This window comes from Rhinopithecus roxellana, chromosome 5 (genome assembly GCF_007565055.1).
Source record: "Rhinopithecus roxellana isolate Shanxi Qingling chromosome 5, ASM756505v1, whole genome shotgun sequence".
Classification (NCBI taxonomy): Eukaryota; Metazoa; Chordata; class Mammalia; order Primates; family Cercopithecidae; genus Rhinopithecus; species Rhinopithecus roxellana.
This window is the reverse complement of record NC_044553.1, coordinates 131,793,039-131,811,317: the sequence shown is the minus strand read 5'-3', so window position 1 is coordinate 131,811,317 and position 18,279 is coordinate 131,793,039. Positions and strand designations below refer to the sequence as shown.

Sequence of the window (18,279 nt, the reverse complement as noted above, 5' to 3'; positions counted from 1 at the left end):
CCCCATCCTCCACTGCAGCAGTAACGTCGCGGCGGGTTGCGGGTAGGACTCGACGCGGGCAGTCGTGCAGCGCCTGAGCCGCTGCAGGCCGCCGCGGCCGCCGCTGCCCACCCTTGCCTCTGCTGTCTCCAGCCTCGCTTCTCCGGCTTTCCTGCTCCTCTGCTGCCTTCGTTTCTGGTCCTCGGCCGTCCTCGCCGCCCGCCCAGAGGAGTCCCCGCGCGCGCCAAGAGGAGTCCCCGCGCCCGCCAAGAAGCCGCTCTCCGCTGGTCCGCAGCCGCCGCGACTTCGGCACAGTCTCTCCCTCTGGCTAGTCTCCCAAACGGCCGCTCCTCGCCCGCGGGAAGACCAGGCTGCGACCGCGAACGCCCGATCCTCTCCAGGAGCCGCAGCGAGCGCCCGGCGGCCACGCCCCGCGACCACACCCCGGCTGCTTTCGGCCCTGCGCGCCTGCCTTCGCCGCCCGCCCTCGCTCCTTGGCCGCTGCACTACGACGCGACAGCCCGGCTGCAGGCGGCGGACCCGACCGGACCCAGACGCAAGATGGCGACGGCCGCGTGACTGCCTCAGCGTCCCCGAGCTCAACTCCAAGTGCACCTACGGACTGACTTGGGCGGGGGCAGAAAAGGGCGAGATCAGGACTCTGTCTTTGTTAATCGTGAATGCATGAAGCCTACCTCCCTCGGGCCTACTTGGTGGGAGTGTCTGGTATTGTTCTAAGGCCAGGAGTACGGTGAGCCACAGTCTGTTGGTAGAATTGGCGTCTTGATAGTTGAGAAAATGGCGATGACACTGTTGGAAGACTGGTGCCGGGGGATGGATGTGAACTCCCAGAGAGCTCTGTTGGTCTGGGGCATCCCAGTGAACTGTGATGAGGCTGAAATCGAAGAGACCCTCCAGGCAGCGATGCCCCAGGTCCCCTACCGAATGCTTGGGAGAATGTTCTGGAGGGAAGAAAATGCGAAAGCAGCCTTATTAGAGCTCACTGGCGCTGTCGATTACGCCGCTATCCCCAGGGAGATGCCGGGCAAAGGAGGGGTCTGGAAAGTGTTGTTTAAGCCCCCAACTTCTGATGCTGAATTTTTAGAAAGATTGCACCTCTTCCTAGCTAGAGAGGGGTGGACCGTGCAAGATGTTGCCCGTGTCCTTGGGTTTCAGAACCCTACTCCGACCCCGGGCCCAGAGATGCCAGCAGAGATGCTAAACTATATTTTGGATAATGTTATTCAGCCTCTTGTTGAGTCCATATGGTACAAGAGGCTGACACTTTTCTCGGGGAGGGACATCCCAGGGCCTGGAGAGGAAACCTTTGATCCCTGGCTGGAGCACACTAATGAGGTCCTAGAGGAGTGGCAGGTGTCCGATGTAGAAAAGAGGCGGCGGTTGATGGAGAGTCTTAGAGGCCCCGCCGCTGATGTCATTCGCATCCTCAAGTCCAACAACCCCGCGATAACCACTGCCGAATGCCTGAAGGCGCTTGAGCAGGTGTTTGGGAGCGTTGAGAGCTCTAGGGATGCCCAGATCAAATTTCTTAACACTTATCAGAACCCGGGAGAAAAATTGTCTGCTTATGTCATTCGTCTGGAGCCTCTGCTACAGAAGGTGGTAGAGAAGGGGGCCATTGATAAAGATAATGTGAACCAGGCCCGCCTAGAGCAGGTCATTGCTGGGGCCAACCACAGCGGGGCCATCCGAAGGCAGCTGTGGCTTACCGGGGCTGGGGAAGGGCCGGCCCCAAACCTCTTTCAGTTGCTGGTGCAGATCCGTGAGGAGGAAGCCAAGGAGGAGGAGGAGGAGGCTGAGGCCACCCTTCTGCAGTTAGGCCTGGAAGGGCACTTCTGAGTGCCAGGAAAGGCAGCTTTAGTGCAGACCTAGATCACAGCTAGTTTTCTTGTCCCTGTGGGGTCTTACAGATGTGTTTCTGAGTAGTAAAGGCTTAGCCCTGTTCCGTTTTGTTGTTTTTTTTGGAGGGGAAGGTTAGTCAGGCCTGAGTATTCATGTAACATTCTAAAATTGTGCAAGCGAGCACCGTGAGCTGCTACAATGCAAGTGGGTCTTGCTGGCTAAAGTGCCAGGTAAAGGGTTAGTTGGACACAGCGCTTAGTGCACGCTGTCATCACGGACATCATAATCAGTTGTGAAAAACACGTGAACCTCTGACACTTCCTATTCCACACTGAATGTGAAATTGCATGGTCAGATGTTTACTACGGGGCCTGGCTCACAGGAAGTGTTCAGTAAAAGTATGAACTATTAGATTACTGATAGCGCAGATAGAATTTTGTTTACCATAAATAGTTCCAGATTTATATTGATGGAAGGAAATGTGCATTTATTAGCTGTTACTCAACTTTACAATGCAAACATCTTATTTCTCATCTTTAAACATGTCGATCAGTTTAATTGAAAAATATTCTGAGACTGCAAAATGGGATGTTAAAAAATACTGCAATTACGGAGCTGTGTAAACCAGTTTCTCATTGCATAAGATACAGATGTAAATTGCATGGAGAGGTTGATATACACCTGTACAGTAATTCACTCCCCCATTTCAGATCTTTGTCAGAGAATAGTTCTTGTTCATACTGAGTGTTCTAAATTTGAAGTTATATATACAAATTAAAATATTTTTAAAATTCTGTTGTCTTCTCATTTTTCTGGCATGTATAAACATTTTTAGCCTAAGTAAACTCTGTCCTTTTTTCTTATGAAGACTTTGTCATTAAACCATTTATTTTACTTTTAAGCTTTGTATGATACTATGTGAATTTAAATGGCAAGTCCTTTTTTTTTCCTTCCCCTCTTGCTGTCATCTTAACATTTTTTTGGTTTATTTTTTAATTTTAAAATTTTTTTATTTTTATTAAGGGCAGAGAGGGTCTTGCTTTGTTGGCCAGGCTGGAGTGCAATGGAGCGATTTCAGCTCACTGCAACCTCTGCCTCCCGGATTCAAGTGATTCTTCTGCCTCAGCTTCCTGAGTAGCTGGGATTACAGGCATGCACCACCACGCCTAGCTAATTTTGTATTTTTTTAGTAGAGACGGGTTTCACCACGTTGGTCAGGCTGGTCTGGAACGCCTGACCTCAAGTGATCCACCTGCCTTGGCTTCCCAAAGTGCTGGGATTACAGGCGTGAGCCATCTCGTTGTCTCTACTAAAAATACAAAAATTAGCTGGGTGTGGTGTGGTGGTGGGTGCCTGTAATTCCGGCTACTTGGGAAGCTGAGGCAGGAGAATCGCTCTGGGAGGCGGAGGTTGCAGTGAGCGAAGATTGCGCCACTGCACTGCAGCCTGGGCAACAGAGTGAGACTCTTGTCTCAAAAAAAAAATTTAGAGACCAGATATGGTGGCTCACACACGTAATCCCAGCACTTAGGGAGGATTGCCTGAAGCCAAGATTTTGAGACCAGCCTGGGCAACACAGACCCAATCTCCACACAAATTTTTAAAAATGAGCCAGGCATGGTGGCACACGCCTGTGGTCCCAGCAGCTCAGGCGGCTAAGGTGGGAGGTTGCTTGAGCTCAGGAGGTTGAGGCTCCAGTGAGCCATGATCGCCCCACCGCACTCCAACCTGGTGATAAAGTGACACCTTGTTTCTCAAAAATTATTTTTTAGAAAATCTTTTTTTTTTTTTTTTTGAGACGGAGTCTGGCTGTGTAGCCCAGGCTGGGGTGCAGTGGCCAGATCTCGGCTCACTGCAAGCTCCACCTCCTGGGTTCACGCCATTATCCTGCCTCAGCCTCCCGAGTGGCTGGAACTACAGGCGTCCGCCACCTTGCCCGGCTAGTTTTTTGTATTTTTTAGTAGAGATGGGGTTTCACCGTGTTAGCCAGGATGGTCTCGATCTCCTGACCTCGTGATCCGCCCGTCTCGGCCTCCCAAAGTGCTGGGATTACAGGCTTGAGCCACCGCGCCTGGCTAGAAAATCTTGAAATGGGGTTCAGGAGGTTATCTGGCAATGTTTTTCTCTTTTTTTTGAGATGGAGTCTCACTCTGTTGCCGAGGCTGGGGTGCAATGGCCGGATCTCAGCTCACTGCAAGCTCCGCCTTCTGGGTTTACGCCATTCTCCTGAGCCACCGCGCCCGGCCCTGTTTTTCTCTTTTTTTTTTTTTTTTTTTTTTTTTTTGAGACGGAGTCTCGCTCTGTAGCCCAGGCTGGAGTGCAGTGGCCGGATCGCAGCTCACGGCAAGCTCCGCCTCCCGGGTTTATGCCATTCTCCTGCCTCAGCCTCCCGAGTAGCTGGGACTACAGGCGCCCACCACCTCGCCCGGCTAGCTTTTTTTGTATTTTTTAGTAGAGACGGGGGTTTCACCATGTTAGCCAGGATGGTCTCGAACTCCTGACCTCGTGATCCGCCCGTCTCGGCCTCCCAAAGTGCTGGGCTTACAGGCTTGAGCCACCGCGCCCGGCCCTGTTTTTCTCTTACGATCACTTTTCAGCTAAACATTTTGTTTCACTGACTGACTATAATTCATCACACCTGTGTAAAATGAAGGCTTATTTTACAGCGGCCATTTTATAGCAGGAAGATATAAAAAGGGAAATACAGCTTTTAAACATGTTTATTTTGCTGCAAAGATTCCGTGATTGAAGATACCCATCTTTTGAGATCCTCAGTGACTCTAAAGTTACTACATGAATATTGTGTTCAGTGAGCTTTTCCCTAATAAGGTTTTAAAATTATAGCTGAGCCATTCAACAAGTTTATAAGGGGTAATGTATGTTCTTCCAGATTTTTCGGTGCACGTATTCGCTTCATGTCTGTACATCCCTTTCCTCCTGTCACAAACACGTATCCACATACTTGCCTTGATTCCCAACAGATATGCTCAGCTTCACTTACCACAAACACGCGGCATGTCTTCACCCGCTACCCACCATTCACATAACTTTCCCCTCCATTCCCACCAGCATCAGGCGTACACTCAGCCGACCTCTCACACTCAGGACACATTCACTGTTATCTCCCCCTCAGTACTCCCAGGATAACATACACCCTCCTCCCGTTCCATGTACACTATGCCAGTCTCCCAACCCCAACATACATTCCCATTTCTCCTCACACCCACACACACTCCCACCACCAAACACCAACCAGCCACCACATATATGTACACACTCCCACTCCACACATATACACATATACTACATTTTTTTTTTTTGAGACGGAGTCTTGCTGTGTCACCCAGGCTGGAGTGCAGTGGCATAATCTTGGCTTACTGCAACCTCTCTCAGGCTCAAGTGATCCTCCTGCCTCAGCCTACCAAGTAGCTGGGATTACAGGTGTGTGCCACCACGCCCAGCCAATTTTTGTATTTTTAGTAGAGACAGGGTTTCACCATGTTGGCCAGGCTGGTCTCGAACTCCTGACCTCGTGGTTCGAAAGTGCTCCAAAAGTGCTGGGATTACAGGCGTGAGCCACCGCAACCGGCTCACATGCTAGATTTTTTTAAATGGGCCAGGTGCTGTGGCTCACACCTGGGATGCTGAGGTGGGAGGATCGCTTAAAGACAGGAGTTCAAGACAAGCCTAAGCAACATAGTGAGACCTTGTCTCTACAAAAATAAGTAAATTTAAAAATTAGCCAGGCCATTTAGGAGGCTGATGCAGGAAGACTGCTTGAGCCCAGGAGTTCAAGGTTGCAGTGATCTATGAACATGTCACTGAACTCCAGCCTGGTGTGACAGAACAAGACCCTGTCTCGGAAAAACAACAAAACAAAAAACCACACACACAGATGCACAAAAAAACAAATTAGGTATATAAGGATTCTTTGGGGTTTTTTTGTTTTGTTTTGTTTTTTTGGTGTGTATTTGGTGGTTTTTATTTTTATTTTTATTTTTTTTTTCCCAATATGTTATGGACATCCTTCTATAGCTCAAACATAGGGATATACCTTTTTTTTTTTTTTTTTTTTTTTTTTTTTTTTTTTTTTTGAGACGGAGTCTCGCTCTGTTGCCGAGGCTGGGGTGCAATGGCCAGATCTCAGCTCACTGCAAGCTCCGCCTCCTGGGTTTACGCCATTCTCCTGCCTCAGCCTCCCGAGTAGCTGGGACTATAGGCGCCCGCCACCTCCCCCGGCAAGTTTTTTGTATTTTTTAGTAGAGACGGGGTTTCACCATGTTAGCCAGGATGGTCTCGATCTTCTGACCTCGTGATCCGCCCGCCTCAGCCTCCCAAAGTGCTGGGATTACAGGCTTGAGCCACCATGCCCGGCCTGGATATACTTTCTTTTCATAGATGTAGAGTTGGCTGCATTCTTAGGAGGGAAGTTATCACCTAGGATTCTGACTTCTTAATTATATAAAACAATTGTATATATCTACATGCATACATATATATTCAATGCATTACATATATATGACATCAATCAATGTCAGGATCCTAAATGTCCATCCTTTGTTCTAGGAAACAATGAACTAAAAATAACAATGGGATATTTATGATCTGAATTAAGGCTTTCTTTTTATAAGCTCAGAAATTGAAATTTGTCTTTTGTTTTTCCATTTTTAGGGACAGGATCTTGCAGTGACATGATCATAGCTCACTGTAACCTCAAACTTCTGGGCTCAAGCAATCCTGCCTCAGCCTCCCCAGGAGCTAGGAGCACAGGTGGCAGAATTAATATTTTTTTTTTTTGGTAGAGATGGGGCTCTCACGATGTTTCCTAGGCTGGTCTCAAACTCCTGCCTTGGCCTCCCAAAGCACTGGGATTACAGGCATGAGCCACCACACCTGACAATTTGTCTGCTGTTTAGTGGAGGACAGCAGCAAGAAATGTATCCTCATAATCAAACAACTGGAATAAGAAGTAGAAACTACGCTACAGCTCTACTTTGCGACCAAAATCACATTTTAGCTGATAGCACAGAAAATGTGCTGGCAAAATGTGTAATGTTACTGATATTGCTTGGTGATTCCTTTTTCTCAACTCAGGGCCTATCAGCTAACCTTTGCCTTGCATACCTTCTGGTAATCAGGTGAGGACTAGGAATGGTCAAGTGCAGTAGTGAGTTGCTGTCCCTGGAAGCACTCTTTCTCGGAGCCTAACAATTTGAAATAGTGCCCAAAGAACTGAGGAAGAGTTACAAGCCTGGGAGAAAAAAACGACCAAAAAGAAAATTTAGCTAAAGAAATGAACGCCTCTGGCCAGGCGCAGTGGTTCTTGCCTGTAATCCTAGCGTTTTGGGAGGCCGCAATGGGCAGATCACGAAGTCAGGAGTTTGAGACCAGCCTGGCCAGCATGGTGAATCCTCGTCTCTGCTACAAATACAAAAATTAGCCAGGCATGGTGGTGCATGCCCGTAGTCCCAGCTACTTGGGAGGCTGAGGCAGGAGACTCGCTTGAACACGGGAGGCGGAGGTTGCAGTGAGCTGAGACTGTGCCATTGCTGCACTCCAGCCTGGGCAACAGAGTGAGACTCTGTCTCAAAAAAAAAAAAGCAAAAAAACAAAACAAAACACCTCTGTCTTTCGCTCTCTCTCACGTGCATGCACGCACACACACCACACAAACTGCATGGTATATGTTATCCAAAGGCTGAATTTCTTTGGACTGAATATCACTAGAAATTTATATAATTGCTCTATATTAGCTAAAACTAATAATCATGTACCAAAAATATACTTTTTTTTTTTACAAAATAACACAATTTATTACTATTTTAAAACATTTCACAAAATAACATTCAGAAACTCAACATTTCTAAATAACTTAATTCACAATAAGTTTAGTCATAAAGTCATGCTACAAAACTCCTGTGTATAAAAGATTACCAAAGTATTCATAGATGTTAAAATGTTCCTCAGAATGGAGTTGGTTCTAGAAGCCAAATATTCTGGAATGATGCCCGTAATCATAACTGCCAGCCTGGGAGAGGAGCTGGCTATGCACACGTGCTTTTAGCTTCCAACTCACCAGTCTTTTGATGGGAGTGATCCCTCTAGGCAGTAGCACCTCCGAGGCAGGTACCCCACTGATCACATAGGCAAAGAGCCTCCCACCCACATAATGTTAGACAACTCTACATTCATTTAAAATCTAGAGGTGGGAACGATAATTCGCAAAGCTTCTATTCTGAGTAGGAGAACTACTTGACACATCCCCCAGAGGGATGATCTTGGATGTAACAGACATGGAAGACGACTCAAGTAGGGAAAAAGGGAAATCCTGACTCTGATTATGTCAAAAGACAGCAACTACTCATGTGGGTTTGGAACGAGCAAGGGTCAGGTTTGATTCTCTAACATCCAAGTGCAGGCTAGATATTTACCTATCTGCCCTATGGAAGTCCTTTCCACCAACATCCAGTTCATAAGTTTAAAGTGCAAATCTACTGAAAAATAGTTTACTCTCCCCCGTGTTACTCTCCCCCATGTTAAATTTGCTAGATTATAATTTGGTTGGCTGGGTCTCCTCTAAACTGCCCAATATGGGAAATTAACTAGAATCCAGTTAATGACTTCTCCAAGTATCAAGTAAAAAGTTTTCTCAGTTTATCTTAGGCCAGAGAAAGGTGAGACACTCAGTCTAGTTCTTCCTTTCAGTTTTCTTCCTTTACAGATTTACAAAATGCAGGAATAGAGATACAGATATGGTATTTCTAAAAGTTTCATGATTTAAAACATAACCCTTGATTTTTGGAAGTTCACCCATTTTATGGTTTATAAAAAGAAAACAATATGACACATGTTAGAGCAAAGATAAAGAAATATGGTCAAGTTACCTTGTCAGAAGAAGCACCAACTCTGCTACACTGAATCTTGCTTTTATATTTCATTATTTACAGACACATTAAATAGCCCCAAATAAAGAAAATCTGTGCCAAAGGAATGAATTTCTAGTAAAGGGTAACATGCAATTTAGCAGTTTTCTTCCTTTACTAACACTTATAGTGTATAAGGTGTGAGTGAACTGATGGTCTGACTGTAGTCAGAGAGACACAATTTATTCATGACTGATGCTTTGACACTTCCTCCTAGTGCTTTTTAAGTGAATGATTAACTCCAACCTTTCTGGGCCCTGTGCTTTTCCATTTAGCCCTGAGAAAAACCCAGGTAGAAGATTCCAACTCTCTTCACACATCACCAATTCTCAGAATAAGTCAACAGTCAAGATTCATTTCTTATTCTTCCTTATTCTGCTCTGACCACTGGTAAAAGGTGTCAAAAGAAGTGCTTATTCAAGTTCAAATTTCTCTGTCCACAAAAGAACCACATTTTTTTTTTTCTTTTTGAGATGGAGACTCACTGTGTCACCCAGGCTGGAGTACAGTCACATGATCTCGGCTCACTGAAGCTTCTGCCTCCTGGGTTCAAGCAATTCTCCTGCCTCAGCCTCCCGAGTAGCTGGGATTACAGGCGTGCACTACCACACCCGGCTAACTTTTTATAGTTTTGGTAGACATGGGGTTTCACCATGTTAGCCAGGCTGGTCTCGAACTCCTGACCTCAAGTGATCTGCCCACCACGGCCTCCCAAAGTGCTGGGATTACAGGCATGAGCCACAGTGCCCAATCAGGAAACACATTTAAGTGCCTTATACCACCATATGTGGAATGAATCCAGTAACCATATCAAGTTATTGACCATCTTAAGCAGACATTCTTCTGATCACACCCAAAATTGATGTCTATATCAGCTAACTTTCCTACAAGATTATCAAATTTTACACAGTATTTTTCTGTATTTAATGACTGCCATGGTCTGCAAAATTATGTGCATTACTAGACAATGAATGATGCTTAAAGAATGATGACCTATTTTCTAAAGTACGCTCAAAATATTAAACTTTAGAGACAAAGCAGAATCTATCATAAAGTTGGCTTCTGTTGCTAGAAACAGAGAGGTAGGTTAATAATCACTGTCCTAATATAAGCAAGAATGCTTAGAAATAAAAGTTGAGACCCTGCTTCAAAAAAGAGAAGTTGAACCATCCAGCCCTGAGTTTCTAATATTACATGAAAATTATGAAAATGAGCATTACAGCTGGTTGCAGTGGCTCACGTCTGTAATCCCAGCACTTTGGGAGGCTGAGGTAGGTGGATCACGAGGTCAAGAGTTTGAGACCAGCCTGGCCAGTATGGTGAAACGCCATCTCTACTAAAATTACAAAAATTAGCCAGGTGTGATGGCGGGCACCTGTAGTCCCAGCTACTTGGGAGGCTGAGGCAGAAGAATTGCTTGAACCCGGGAGGCAGAGGTTGCGGTGAGTCAAGATCGTATCACTGTACTCCAGCCTAGCCAACAGAGTGAGACTCCGTCTCAACAACAAAAAAAAGAGCATTACAAAAAAGAAAATACCAGTGACCATTTCTTTCCATCCATGATTATTGAATACATCACCTTCTCTCATATAATAATTCAAGTGGCACACGGCTACAGACTGAAAATAAATGGACACTGGACACAGGTGATATTGGTATAAAAAGCACAACTAAGGGAGAATTTGTTCCCACCCTCCTACCCAAGGGACAGATGGCAATGTCTGGAGATATCTTTGTTGTCATGGCTGAGGAGGGTCTACTGGAATCTAGTGGGTAGAGGCCAGGGATGCAGCTGAACATCCTAAGTACACAGGACAGCCCCCAACAACAATGAATTATTAATCCCAAAATGTTAATAGTTACAAGGTTGATCCTCTGCTTTAAAGGAACAAATTCTTATTAATAGAGAACATAGAAACCTTTTAAGGCCTGTCTGCGTAATACAGCCCTAATCTTAGAGTTAGGGAACATAGAAAAGTTAAACTCCTTGGTAGACTAAAATCAAATTTGCCGTGAAAAACTAAAATACTGAACTGATTCCAGAGTTTTACCATCACTTACAAGAATAGAAGAAATTTGTCCAGGCGCAGTGGCTCATGCCTGTAATCCCAGCACTTTGGGAGACCAATGTGGGCAGGTCACCTGAAGTTAGGAGTTCAAGACAAGCCTGGCCAACATGATGAAACCCCATCTCCACTAAAAATACAAAATAGGCTGGGCATGATGGCACGTGACTGTGGTCCCAGCTACTCAGGATTGAGACTCTGTTTAAAAAACAAACAAAAAAATCAGAATAGAAAAAATTTAAATTTAAATAATCCACTAAAATGGCTTAATAAACTGGAAGCACAGAGAGAATCTATTCCACGTAGGTCAAATATCTGATCCAAGAGGCATAAACCAAAGGCATTTATATCAGCTAAATTTGCAGCAGTAAAGGATAATTTAGGGAATTATTTGAGAAAATATACTACATTTCTTCATACATCCCAACTGCCATTTTCTAATGGCGTGGGTTCCATGAACAGGGATGCATAGAAGTCATTTAAAGATTTGTTGAATGACACTGAATATGAATTTTGCATGAAATGGACAGAGAGAAGTATCTTACATTTCTCTGAGAACTACCTGTAATTAACAGTCATTGAGAAAAAAGGAGAAAGAAAACCAGTTTCTACATTACAGAATTCAGAAAAAACAAACAGCAAAACTCTGTCATTTTACAAATAAATTCAATATGAAATCATTTACTTCCTATTATATTCACTTCCAGAGTTACTTTTAGAAAACATATCCATATCAACATGGCTTCAAGCTTGCCTACTGGAGGAAGTGCAAATTTTAAGAAGATCATCTTCCCTCTCAGTTTATGGAACTTAAACATCACCAAGGAGAATGAAGGCTCATTGCCTACAGTTCATAAAAGAAATGTCCAGCCGGGCGCGGTGGCTCAAGCCTGTAATCCCAGCACTTTGGGAGGCCGAGACGGGCGGATCACAAGGTCAGCAGATCGAGACCATCCTGGCTAACCCGGTGAAACCCCGTCTCTACTAAAAAATATAAAAAATTAGCCGGGCGAGGTGGCGGGCGCTTGTAGTCCCAGCTACTCGGGAGGCTGAGGCAGGAGAATGGCATAAACCCGGCAGGCGGAGCTTGCAGTGAGCTGAGATCCGGCCACTGCACTCCAGCCTGGGCGACAGAGCCAGACTCCGTCTCAAAAAAAAAAAAAAAAAAAAAAAAAAAAAAAAAAGAAATGTCCAAAGGCTTTGAATGCATAAACCAGCTAGAGTAGAATAAGGTTTCTTTCTATCAGACTGAAAAGAAAAGAAAACTAAAAGGGTGTTAGACCAAATTTTCCTCTTGTTTGTTTTTTTTTTGTTTGTTTGTTTGTTTTTTTGATATGGAGTCTCGCTCTGTTGCTAGGCTGGAACGCAGTGGCACAATCTCGGCTCACTGCAACTTCCACCTCCTGGGTTCAAATGATTCTCCTGCCTCAGCCTCCCAAGTAGTTGGGACTACAGACACCCACCACCACACCCGGCTAATTTTGTATTTTTAGTAGAGATGGGGGTTTCACCATGTTGGTCAGGCTGGTCTTGAACTCCTGACCTCAGATGATCCGCCCGCCTCAGCCTCCCAAAGTGCTGGGATGACAGGCGTGAGCCACCACGCCTGGCCTCTCTTGTTTGTATTTAGAGTTGATTGTCAAAGCAGTGGTCCCTTTTGATCAGAGTGACTTAGAAAAATCAAATAATTCCTATATAAATGATAGCTGTAATCTTCTGAAACCCAGGACTACTTATGCAATCACTTTTTAAAGATGGTTCTCCCCTCTTTCACTGTGATTTTATGCAAGTAAAATCACACAAGTAGATGGGGAAACAACAATCAACAGTCTCTGAGGGACGTTAGGCACAATTTGGCAGAGGGCCCCTGACTTCTTTTCTGCAATCTAATAGTGATTCAGCCATGGCCTCTTATTACTTCATCTGCTTACTGACTACAGTGTCTTACATTTTCCTGAAAGATTTTTTGTTTACATGATAAATTCTAACCTCCGCATCTAACTATTGCTTTGCAATTTTGAGGTTATATTGCCTACACTCTTTTATGTAGGAGACAATCCTCAAACATATTGCCATTTGCCTGGGATCTCATAATGAAACATCTCTCTTCCTTCCACAACCACATACATAATACACTTTAAGAGCTGTTTAACTTAGAACTTCTCAAAAAATAGATTTTGAAATACTAAGTTTCATTATACCCCTACTTATAACCATGATAGTCACTTTTCCCAACACTGAAGGTCACCAGACCAAATCATTAGGGTAAATTTTGACATACATCAATGGCGAGCATTTAGGCGAGGAATTCAAATCTAACTAATGCTTTAAACACATAAGGAGCTATAAAACCAAAATGTGTTTAAGGCCAGGTCCACATGAGTAACATGGCCACATTATCAGTCAAAGACATGATCATGACAGTCATTTTAATCACTGACTAAGATCACAGAACGACTGACTGTACACAATGACTCAAGTAGCCATGCATATAAAACAACCTAAATTCCAGTTGACGATGTGCACATTTTTGGAAAAACAAATAAGTATAATATAGACTAGAAGGTCTCTGAGATCCCACTTTTTCCTTTTTTCACATATCTTTTCCAATGGAACTTTGGAGTCTTGGTTCCAGACCTGCTATATTTCTAAGAGGAACCCTTCCCATCACCATACTACCTTCTAAGCTAAAGGCATGATATATTTGTGCTTCTGAATTGTACAGAGGCAGACCTTCAGGAAAAACGTTCTAAATTTTCAAATGTATATCTTTTAAAATGTCTAACCTAAAAAAAATGAACAAACTGAAAAAAAATTTGTTCCTTTGTTATTAAAAATGACTGGTCTACAAAGGTTTTGTTTTAGTAGATGGGGCTACATAGTATATAACTGAGACTGAAGACAAAAATTGAAAATTTGTGGTTTCTAAAAAGAGGAATAGGATATATAAGGTTGGCGTTACCAGTTTTGGGAAGAAACACTGAATAAGTTAAGGGGGAAAGAAAAAGATGAGAATGAGTGATCTGTTTTATCTTAAGAAACTTTTGTCCCATACAGAATCTTTAAAATAGACACTTATATAAAATTTATCTATTGTTCTTATGACATTTAAATAAGTTAACACACAGTGGAAAGCGTGGCATTAGTTATCTTCTTCCTCATCCCCTTTAATTACTGGAGTACCTAAAATGAAAAAGAAAATTATTACTGGTTATTCTCAAAAAATTGCTAAAATTCTAGATGAAAATATTTTCCTGGCCAGGCACCATGGCTCACGCTTGTAATCCCAGCACTTTGGGAGGCCAGGCAGGTGGGTCACCTGAGGTCAGGAGTTCGAGACCATCCTGGCCAACATGGTGAAACTCCGTCTCTACTAAAAATACAAAAATTAGCTGGGCGTGGTGGCGGGTGGTTGTAATCCCAGTTACTTGGGAGGCTGAGGCAGAAGAATTGCTTGAACCTGGGAGGCAGAGGTGGTGGTGAGCCGAGATTACACCATTGCACTCCAGCCTGGGTGACAAGAGCAAAACTCCATCTCAGAAAAAAGAAAAACCTGAGAAACTCTGAGATATTATGAAGTGTGCCATAATAAAAATAATTTCACAAAATAATCTCTTTAATTTCAAATTCTCTGAAAAGCTTCTCAGAAGAATTCTCAAATGGTTTAGTATGCATACTTATGAATATTAAGCCCCATAACTGCCAAACCGCAAATAAAAATGCCTATGGCCAGGCATGGTGGCTCACTGCCTCTAATTCCAGTACTTTGGGAGGCCAGATGAGAGGAGCGCTTAAGCCTAGGAGTTGGAGACCAACCTGGGCAACATAGCAAGACCCCATCTCTACAAAAAATTTAAAAAAATAGCCAGGCATGGTGGTGTGAGCCTGTAGTCTTCAACTACTTTGGAGGCTGAGGTGGGAGGATCACTTGAGCCTAAGAGATCCAGGCTGTGGTGAGCTGTAATTATGCAACTGCACTCCAGCCTGGGTGGCAGAGTAAGACCCTGTCTCCAAAAAAAAAAAAAAAGCCAACAAGTACCAAGCAGAAAAATAAAGTAAGTTCTTTTTTTTTTTTTTTTTTTTTTTTTTTTTGAGACGGAGTCTCGCTCTGTCGCCCAGGCTGGAGTGCAGTGGCCGGATCTCAGCTCACTGCAAGCTCCGCCTCCCGGGTTCACGCCATTCTCCTGCCTCAGCCTCCCGAGTAGCTGGGACTACAGGCGCCCGCCAGGTCGCCGGCTAGTTTTTTGTATTTTTAGTAGAGACGGGGTTTCACCATGTTAGCCAGGATGGTCTCGATCTGCTGACCTCGTGATCCGCCCGTCTCGGCCTCCCAAAGTGCTGGGATTACAGGCTTGAGCCACCGCGCCCGGCCGAAAAATAAAGTAAGTTCTGTACAGGTTAAAAGCTTTCTATGGGCTGGGTGCAGTGGCTCACACCTGTAATCCCACCACTTTGGGAGGCCAAGGCAGGTGGATCACTTGAAGTCAGGGGTTTGAGACCAACCTGACAAACATGGTAAAACCTCATCTCTACTAAAAATACAAAATTGGCTGGCTGTGTGGTGCATGCCTGTAATCCCATCTACTCAGAAGGCTGAGGCAGGAGAATCGCTTGAACCCAGGAGGCGGAGGTTGCAGTGAGCCAAGATCATGCCATTGCACTCCAGCCTGGGTGACAGAGCAAGACTCCATCTCCAAAAAAAAAAAAAAAAAAAAAGCTTTCTATGTTAAGCATAAAGAAATAAAAAAAAAAAAAAGAAAAAAAGAAATATTCCTCATTTCCCACAATAAAACGTGTAATCAGTACTGCTAAAAATCTGAACTACTCTAATTGTCATTTTATATGACCTCCCCCAATTGCTGAACATTGGGGCTACATTGAAAAAAGAATCACGGTGGGGCGCAGTGGCTCAAGCCTGTAATCGCAGCACTTTGGGAGGCCGAGACGGGCGGATCACGAGGTCAGGAGATCGAGACCATCCTGGCTAACACGGTGAAACCCCGTCTCTACTAAAAAATACAAAAAACTTGCCAGGCGAGGTGGCGGGCGCCTGTAGTCCCAGCTACTCGGGAGGCTGAGGCAGGAGAATGGTGTAAACCCGGGAGGCGGAGCTTGCAGTGAGCTGAGATCCGGCCACTGCACTCCAGCCTGGGCAACAGAGCAAGACTCCATCTCAAAAAAAAGAAAAAGAGGCCGGGCGCGGTGGCTCAAGCCTGTAATCCCAGCACTTTGGGAGGCCGAGGCGGGCGGATCACGAGGTCAGGAGATCGAGACCATCCTGGCTAACACTGTGAAACCCCGTCTCTACTAAAAAATACAAAAAACTAGCCAGGGCGAGGTGGCGGGCGCCTGTAGTCCCAGCTACTGGGAGGCTGAGGCAGGAGAATGGCGGTAACCCCGGGAGGCGGAGCTTGCAGTGAGCTGAGATCCGGCCACTGCACTCCAGCCTGGGCGACAGAGCGAGACTCCGTCTCAAAAAAAAAAAAAAAAAAAAAAGAAAAAGAAAAAAGAATCACTGTAGCACTGTAGAGGAAACAAAGCACATCTCTGGCTCTCACTGGGCCAAGGGCCACCCATCTGAGCTTTAGCATTTGAAGCCAGTCTGACCCCAGCTGACTATTCAGTCTTAACTCTTTAGCCATTTACCCTGCACTCCAGCTAACCTGATCAATTCATTGTCTCCCAAACTCATCTTGCACACTTTTACCTCTGGCCTACTGGTTAACAAAGTGCCTTCATTTTTCTTTCCCTTTTCTCTTCTCTTCTCTGAAGACTTTCTTTCTTCTTCTTTTTTTAATTTAATTTTTTTTTAATTAAAATTTTTTTTTTTTTTAGACAGAGCTTGCTATGTTGCCCAGGCTGCATTTGAACTCTTGGGCTCAAAGGATCTTCATGCCTCAGCCTCCCGAGTAGCTGGATCTACAGGTGCACGCCACAGTGCCCAGCTTCAAGTTCCTTCATTTTGTAATGTCCTCCTCAACGCTCCTCCATCTAACTCTCCATCTGAACTCTCCATCTAAACCCTACCCTTTATTGAGAACAAACCCCAGTGCCTCTCTTCCTCAGTGATGCCTTCCAAGAGGGACATGTTCTTTATGGCAGTGAGCATAGTTTGACCTCTCTGTACACCTCTGAGCATTTGTTTGTGGGACAAGTGAACTTTTTGTTGATGTGCAATATACAAAGTGTACACATTATAGTGTACAGATTGATAAATGTTCATAAAGTGAATACAAGCTAGTTACCAGCACCCAGATTTAAGAAAGAAAAGATTATCAGAACCCCCAAAACTGCCTCAGGCCCCCTGCCAGTCACTACAACCACAAAAGATATATTCTGTCCTAATATCTAACACTCATATCTTATTTTCCTTGTTTTTTGTTTGTTTTTTTAAAGATAAGGTCTTGCTCTGTTACCCAGGCTGGAGTGCAGTGGTGTGATCACAGCTCATTACTCCCAGACTCAAGCAATCTTCCTGCCTCAGCCTCCCAAATAGGACCGCAGGAATGATATAGTATGTACCCCATGTCTGGCTTCTTTTATTCAACATTATGTTTGTATGATTCATCCATGTAGCATAAAACTGTAATTCATTCATTTTTACTGCTGTCTAATATTCCATTGTATGACTATGCCATATTTTATCTATCTATTCTATTGTTCGTGAACATTTAAGTAGTTTCTAATTTTTAACTATTAAAATACTGCTACTATGAACATTCTCATGCGTGTCTTTTGGTAAACATCCACACCCTTTTCTTTGGGGTATGTAGTTAGGAGGGAAACTGCTGGGTCACAAGGAATGTACGCAGAGAGCTTTTGTAGATAATGCCAATTTCCCAAAGTGGTTATACCAAGTTACATTACCATCCTACAGGGTATAAGACTTGCTTCACATCCTCACTAGCATTTGGTGTTGTCTGTCTTTTTCATTTTAGACTTTTAACATCCCTCAGCTTTAGGCTGGGCACGGTGGCTCACACCTGTAATTATAGCACTTAGGGAGGCCGAGGTGGGTGGATCACGAGGTCAGGAGTTCAAGACCAGCCTGGCCAACATGGTGAAACCCCGTCTCTACTAAAAATACAAAAATTAGCTGGGCGTGGTGGCGGGTGCCTATAATCCCAGCTCCTCAGGAGGCTGAGGCAGAGAATTGCTTGAACCTGGGAGGTGGAGGCTGCAGCGAGCTGAGATCGCGCCACTGCACTCCAGCCTGGGTGACAGACTGAGACTCCATCTCAAAAAATAATTGAGACTCCATCTCAAATAAGGCCGGGCGCGGTGGCTCAAGCCTGTAATCCCAGCACTTTGGAAGGCCGAGACGGGCGGATCACGAGGTAAGGAGAGTGAGACCATCCTGGCTCACACGGTGAAACCCCGTCTCTACTAAAAAAATACAAAAAACTAGCCGGGCGTGGTAGCGGGCGCCTGTAGTCCCAGCTACTCGG

At 44.7% G+C, this 18,279-nt stretch overlaps 2 protein-coding genes across 4 annotated transcripts in view; one reads left to right on the top strand and one right to left on the bottom strand.

Moving 5' to 3' along the window:
* The first annotated feature begins 22 nt into the window (after nt 1-22).
* PNMA1 (PNMA family member 1) lies at nt 23-2,636 on the top strand. The gene has a single exon (XM_010382609.2). It carries the CDS (start codon nt 778-780, stop codon nt 1,837-1,839), a length of 1,062 nt encoding a protein of 353 aa, XP_010380911.1. The 5' UTR covers nt 23-777; the 3' UTR covers nt 1,840-2,636.
* A 10,791-nt stretch (nt 2,637-13,427) lies between these two features.
* DNAL1 (dynein axonemal light chain 1) overlaps nt 13,428-18,279 on the bottom strand; it is a 52,082-nt gene continuing 47,230 nt past the window's right edge. For all 3 annotated transcript variants that reach the window (XM_030931476.1, XM_030931477.1, XM_010382607.2), the window contains one exon: nt 13,428-14,014. In XM_030931476.1, the coding sequence (XP_030787336.1) occupies nt 13,974-14,014 (41 nt within the window). In that variant the 3' untranslated portion in view covers nt 13,428-13,973. The remainder of the gene's footprint in view (nt 14,015-18,279) is intronic.